Source organism: Pteropus alecto, unplaced genomic scaffold (genome assembly GCF_000325575.1).
Source record: "Pteropus alecto unplaced genomic scaffold, ASM32557v1 scaffold3, whole genome shotgun sequence".
Lineage (NCBI taxonomy): Eukaryota > Metazoa > Chordata > Mammalia > Chiroptera > Pteropodidae > Pteropus > Pteropus alecto.
In genome coordinates this window covers 18,709,873-18,716,660 of record NW_006442484.1, presented here as the reverse complement: position 1 = coordinate 18,716,660, position 6,788 = coordinate 18,709,873, and the positions used below count along the sequence as shown (strand labels likewise).

The 6,788-nt window shown below is 29.0% G+C and overlaps 1 protein-coding gene across 1 annotated transcript in view; it reads left to right on the top strand.

The window, feature by feature from the left end:
- LRP1B (LDL receptor related protein 1B) overlaps nt 1–6,788 on the top strand; it is a 1,653,662-nt gene that overhangs the window by 1,192,553 nt on the left and 454,321 nt on the right. Inside the window, exons 33-34 of the mRNA XM_006921044.1 lie at nt 1,959–2,099; nt 6,381–6,506. Coding sequence (XP_006921106.1) covers nt 1,959–2,099; nt 6,381–6,506 — 267 coding nt within the window. The remainder of the gene's footprint in view (nt 1–1,958; nt 2,100–6,380; nt 6,507–6,788) is intronic.

The window sequence follows — 6,788 nt, the reverse complement described above, 5'->3', positions numbered from 1 at the left end:
AATAAATATGTAATTTTTTTCTTAAAAAAAAATTAGAGCTCTGATTATGTATTAATTTGAGACTTTTGTATCAGCCACTAGCTGTCTGTAAACTCACAGCAAGGAATAGGGGAGATGGTGGTGGTAGGTGGTATTACATATAGAAATATTATCATTTATTTACCGTACCTTTACTTTTTCTTTGCATTTCCACTCTATTATTTACAGGTGGAAATCAAGGTCATCCAGAGTTCTGTGGAGAGGGATGACTTCCATTCATCTGCAGCATTTTTAAAATCATATTCTAGGTTGCAACTTTACCTGCCTATTCCTCCATTTTCCTATTTTTATCCACATATCATCTTTTACATGTTCTTTATATTCCTCTCATTTTCTTGCTTATTATATGGGTTCATAAATAGTTTTATTTCTTTTTATGTTTCTATATTTTTTATCACAGTGGCATAGTAGAAGAAATAGTAGCAGAAACACATTTTTTAGTACAGTATATTCTGCTATACACCTTTTAATAAAGTCTCTACAGTCAAAATTCTTTGTTTTGCCTTCACAGCATACTTCTCTGTCCTTATATAAATTTGTGAGTGTAAATAAAAATTAAGTGAATAGGTTACTCAACTGTACTAACCTAATCTAAATTCTATATTCGTATATCAAGAGAGAGAACATGAAACTCCATTCATCTGATGGCAGGGAACAATATAGAAACAAGATTAATTCAGTGAACTCTTAAATCAATGCTTGGTCTATAACCTGGAGCCACTGTTCATTCTGTGACTCAGGGAAAATTATTTATTTTCTCATTGCCTCAGTGTTCTTAACTGTAAAATGGTTTAGTAAGTAGTACTTATTTCGTAGAATTGTTGTGAAGATTAAATAAATTAATCTATCCACACTGTTTAGAATTGTGTATTTAGAATTGCATAAAATCAGATTCAGATAGGGATAATTATTGTTGATGCCTGCATAATTATTGTTTTTGCAATACCTGAAACTATAAATATCTTGACATTTGAATAAGAATAATTGTAACTTGAAGGTAAAGGCTACATTGTTTTATTCATAGAATTAAATAACCTTTAACTCCTAGGCAGAAATTGATTTAGTTTCAATTGTCATTAGATTCTTGTTGAAAAGTATAAATTTTGCAAACCTTAAAATAAGAACTTGGTTGCATTGCATTATTTTTTTAATGCACTCAGCATGTAGTGTTAGAAAGAATACAAATTTTGGAGATGGGAAGACCAAATATGTAAATTTGATTAAAATAGGTAATCTCTATGATCCTCAAATTCTGCATCTATGAAGTAAAAGGATAATAGTTTCCTTATAGTTTTACCATGAGAATTTGAAATAATATAATAATAAATGTGTAATTTTCACTAAAATGCTAGCTTCCTGAGAGCCAGAACTATTTTTTATCTGTGAGACATTGTGGAGTCTTTATCCCTGAGCACTCAATATGACTTAACAATGTACATTAATAAAATTTTATAGAAAGGGGCATAAACCACAAAAAGTAAAGGTTACTATAACTATGAAGAATTCAGTAATGAAAAGTATCATGATTAAAAGCTTATACATTTTAACCAACAGTTTAGAGAACAATATTTTTTGTACTGGTTTAGATTTAGCCATTTATTTACAAATATAGTACAATACTGCTATAATCATGTTTTAGTATGTAAAGAATAAAATCTCTATTTTATATTAATTTAACATATAATTTTATTTATATCATGTATTATTTAAGAAAAACATATCTAATTGGAGAGGGAGGAGAAAAATTTAAAAAACAAAATATGACTATGGTTTGCATTTTTAAAACTAAAAGTGATTTTACTGTTTCTCTTAAAAACGAAGTTTGAGAATATAACAAAATAAATCATGGTATTATAGTTCAATAGCTATTATTTTAATAAAATGATTATCTTTTTCATAAAAAAATGTTCATTTTATAGATAAAAAATTGTGGTGGGCAGACCAAAACTTAGCTCAGCTTGGAACTTGCAGCAAAAGAGATGGAAGAAACCCCACTGTCTTAAGAAATAAGACTTCTGGGGTTGTTCATATGAAAGTCTATGATAAAGAAGCACAGCAAGGTAAGTCACACTGTAATGAATTTGTGCCACCCTTTGAATGTTTAATGTCCTCTTTTTCATATTATTTTCTCAATTCAACAACTGAAGATTCCCATTTTTTGCTTCTAATAGAAAAATAGAAAAAAAGCAAATAATGATTAATATTTTAGAGGAAATTACTTTGATAAGTTATATAATGAGCTTTTAAACCATTAGCAGATCTGCTCAAAGAATCTTAATTTGTCAGGTCTTCAAATGGTCTTATCCAGTTCTTGATAAAAAATGAGTGAGAAAAAAAGCTCCAGCAAAATATATGCAATGTATAATTAAGCTCAGAAACTGAATGAACTAAGAAATTTTAAATGGATTTTGTTGACATAAGGATTTTATATCCAAAAGTATTACATTCTTTGGCTCTAAGCATTTTGCTTTTTTTGTTTTTGCTCGTCCAAATGGTGTGCAGTGAAATGAAGTGAGAGTACTAACAGATGGTTTACATAGGTAGACTTGTCGCATTGCCCAAATGGCAGTTAGATTAGAGATGCCGCCAGTATGGCCTCACACCTGCTAGTTCTTTCTTAGTTTTTGCTTCGTGATCCATGACATTAGCAGAACTCCCTTTCTAAAACAAATATTTTTCTGTATTCTACATTCTTACATCACTGCCATAAGACTCTTTAGCTTCCTGTATCTTTTTTCTTAGGAAAAAATAAATTCAAAAAAATTTAAAGGGATTTTATTTAAAGCATGTGGTCATATAGACCAAAGCAGATAAAAGTACAAGTGAAAATGCAATGTGAAACAAGAGAGTCGCCAATTCTGAGGACAGGTGACAATCATCAAGTAGAAAGGATTTGTTAGAGATATCAATCGAGAGCCATATGTGCACATCTAGAGACAAATAATGACCAGATTCATATTTGCCTTCCCTGTACAAAGCAAGGGCCCAATTTTGGTCTGAAATCCTTTCTTGACAGGAGCAGCAGGAAATGTATTTCTTTTTCATGAAAATAAATTTTTAAAGAGAAAATAATTGCTTTAAAAAATAAAAGTGATTACAGGGTTTCTTTTATTGTGGAGAAGATACCAACACATAAATTCTTTAGCACAAATCTGTATTTGTCACCTGACTTTTTTTTTTTTTTTCACTATTGACTGTAATAATGAACAGGAGTGTTTTCACTAGCAGTTTTCTAATGAATTATTTCCTGTATCAAAATAAATAAATTTATTGGCGTTCAAGTCAAGTCGTGGGAAATAGATTATTAATTGGAGCTAAAACACTGGTACTCAATAAAATATCATGACTTTTGGGGGGATTTCAATACAATATATTTATTAAGTGTATAAACTTACAGTGATATGATAAACTTTAGTTCATAATCTATACTTAATGAGATTATATCTGAAAACACATACTAGAACATACAATAGAAAGAAAGATTTCCAAACAGGGCACTTAAAAAAACTTATATTCTCTTTTTCTGAATGTGAACAACAAACACATGTTTTGTTCGAAGTTGTAAATTAATATAATACATTTAATTTTTTAAGATATAGTTTCAATAAAGTTTCTTGGAGGAAAAGTTTAGTATATTATGCTTGTCTCACTTTGCTTATGTTAACAAGATTTTCCTCATCTTTTGAGAATTTGATCCAATAGGTACAACTGGGTATTTTAGGCCTGTGACTGTATTACCAAACTGACAAGGACCTCTGGCACTTAGATATTAATGGTATAATATGACTGATTTTAAAATGCAGTGAAAACATTATTTTCAACAGAATATGCTGATAAAAGCATCTGTATTAAAGACAATCCCATTAACAGAATTATAGCAGATAACTTAAAAGCCTCATTAGTATGAAATATGAGCAATTTAGGACTGTTTAAGGTGTTAACATTACTACCTCTTTGAATTTCAAAGTACAATTAGCTACTTCATTTATCATTTTTGACATAGATCACTGGAGTGCTGAGACTTCCCGTTAGTCAAGTGGACTTCCTAGCTCCACTAGAGAATTGAGGCATGAGGTTTGAACATTAATATCATTACATAATATTAAGCCAAGTTAGTATTTCTAACTCACTTGATAATCACTAAATTATTACTTTTAAAAATTAATATTTTTCTGTCATATCTATGTTTAATAGGAAATACTTATTGTAAATAATGACTCATTTCATTTTCTTTTTACTTTTTCTCTCCACTATCAGTTTTATCTTAGAAACTAAACAAATGATATATAAATGTTTATTGTTGTATAACATAATTTTTAACATAGATTAATTTTATTTATCAGAAATACTATATATGTATGTTTGCTATTACTGAAATTATGTTTAAAATGCACTGTCTCAGAAGCTCCTTTTCTCTCATATTTTTTATATTATCAAGGTTATATAACCCCTTATTTTCTCTTATTTTTATCAATTTATTGTCTTCTTTAATCTATATATTTTTTTTTACTTCTTCAATTCCCTTGTTTTCTCTTCTCCATATTTGGGGTTTCTTCAAATTTTATAGTTAAGCAGTATTTGTCAATCTATTCCCAGCTTTTTGGTTTTTACTGGTAGATAAATCTATATCTAAATGCATATCTCTATAGATTGTCATTGTGTACACTCATATGCTTTCTATAAAATGAAATATGTATGTAATCAGTATAGAATTATTATAAATCTATCAATATAATTGACTCATTGTTAAAATAATTAAAGATATGAAATTTAATCTTAGTATTATTCCAACTTGAGAAAAGAAGAATAAATCAGTTAATCTTCATTAGTTTATGAAGGAGACAAAGTCAATCATTTCAAAAGTTTAGTGCAACTCAAATGCCAGTATTGGGTCCTACATAAGATGGAGTTCATCATTGACTGAACTGGCTGTTATAGGAAATGAGCAGAGGTTGTGGTAGATCTCCTGATGAGAAATCTCTTAAGTTGAGAATATTTCATATTTCAAAATGACAGAGCTCATGACAGGTTCAACTGAACAATTAAATCCCATAAGACGATCTTGACTTCAAGAGATGAGAAATAATGAGTTGTACTGGTGTTTTGAATTTTCCTTAGAGCACTATTGATATATAGCTTTCATCATGCTTTGTAATTCTCACTGGATTTATTGCACTTCATATCAGAGCTTGAACATACAGTAAATGGTGTTACATGTTCTAGAATAATAAAATTTTGCAAAAATGAAATATTTAATGAACTTACTAGATAAGACTGTAAATTATTTAACTTCATACTGCCATTATTAATTAGCACACTGGGCCCAGTAAATTCAATGAAAAATCTTCATAGAATGGCTACCTGTGATTATCTGACTAATATTTGTCATTGATATTATACAGGAATAAGGAGACTTAATATGCCAATTAATTAGATGACTCTTGGGGGAGTGTGCTTTAAATATATTTTGGAATATTTATGTTCCTAGGAATAGCAAAATTTATTTCCTTGTCTTCAAAAAATAATTAATTAAACACGCACACATACACACACAAATACACCCCTTCTCTCTTTTAATGGCATAATCTTAGAGTTGAGTTGGTAATATAATTTAACAGCTATTTATTTGACACATTTGATTAAGTTATTATTGAAAAGGAAGTAACTGTAGAGTTGAAATGGAACTTTAAAGTCGAAAAAGAAAGATTTTTTGGTTTGTGTGATCTTAAAATATTACAAAGGCTATGACAATATTCATGACAAACCAATTCCCTTTTGCTTTTCTGTAACTACAAATATCTTGTGTTTCTCCTATTACTTAAAAAAAATAAATCTATTATTTATTTTTAAGTATTTTATTGAGATATAATTGACAAGATAATGTCAATTATAAGTTTAAGGTGTACAATCTATTCTTTGGTACATTTGTATATTGCAATATGATTACCACCATAGCAACACCATAGCAACACCTCTATCATATCACATAGTTATCTTTTTCTTCTTTCCTGTGGTGAGATCAATTAAGATCTACTCTCTTAGCAACTTTGAATTGTATTCAGAGTTAATTTGATACTATAAAATGATTATAGTATTGTTGTCTATTATTCATGGGCTGTGCATTAGATCTCCATTTATTTTTTTGGACAGGCAGACTACAACTGTAATCTGCTACTTCAAATTATTCAAGAGAATAAAATATGATTTCAATCAATATAAAACAGCTGCATTTAGAAATCCACAATAGCATAAATATTTGTTCAAATTATTGATACTGAATGGTACTCTTTATTTTTTGTAATTTTATGTTTCTTGTATTTATTTGTTTTCCTTCTATGCAGGTAGCAATTCCTGCCACCTAAATAATGGTGGATGCTCTCAACTTTGTTTACCAACATCTGAAACAACAAGGACTTGTATGTGTACAGTGGGATATTATCTCCAAAAGAACCGCATGTCCTGTCAAGGTATAAGGTTTTGAAAAATTTTAGTTCTGATATATTTATTTCATCCATGCTGATATTTGACAACCAAAGTCAGTTAAAAATTAGAAAAAAATAGTATTAGCTTGCTATTAGGCCAATAATATGTAACAGTATCGTGTATGTACGATTTTCAATGTATCTAAGATATTTTAAGTATCACTATTCTTTCTAAGTTTTTAGTTATTTTCAGGAACTACTATTTAGTAACAAACCTTTAACCAAATCCAATAGAAGCTACCCTCAACTTGAAAATAAGTAAAAAAC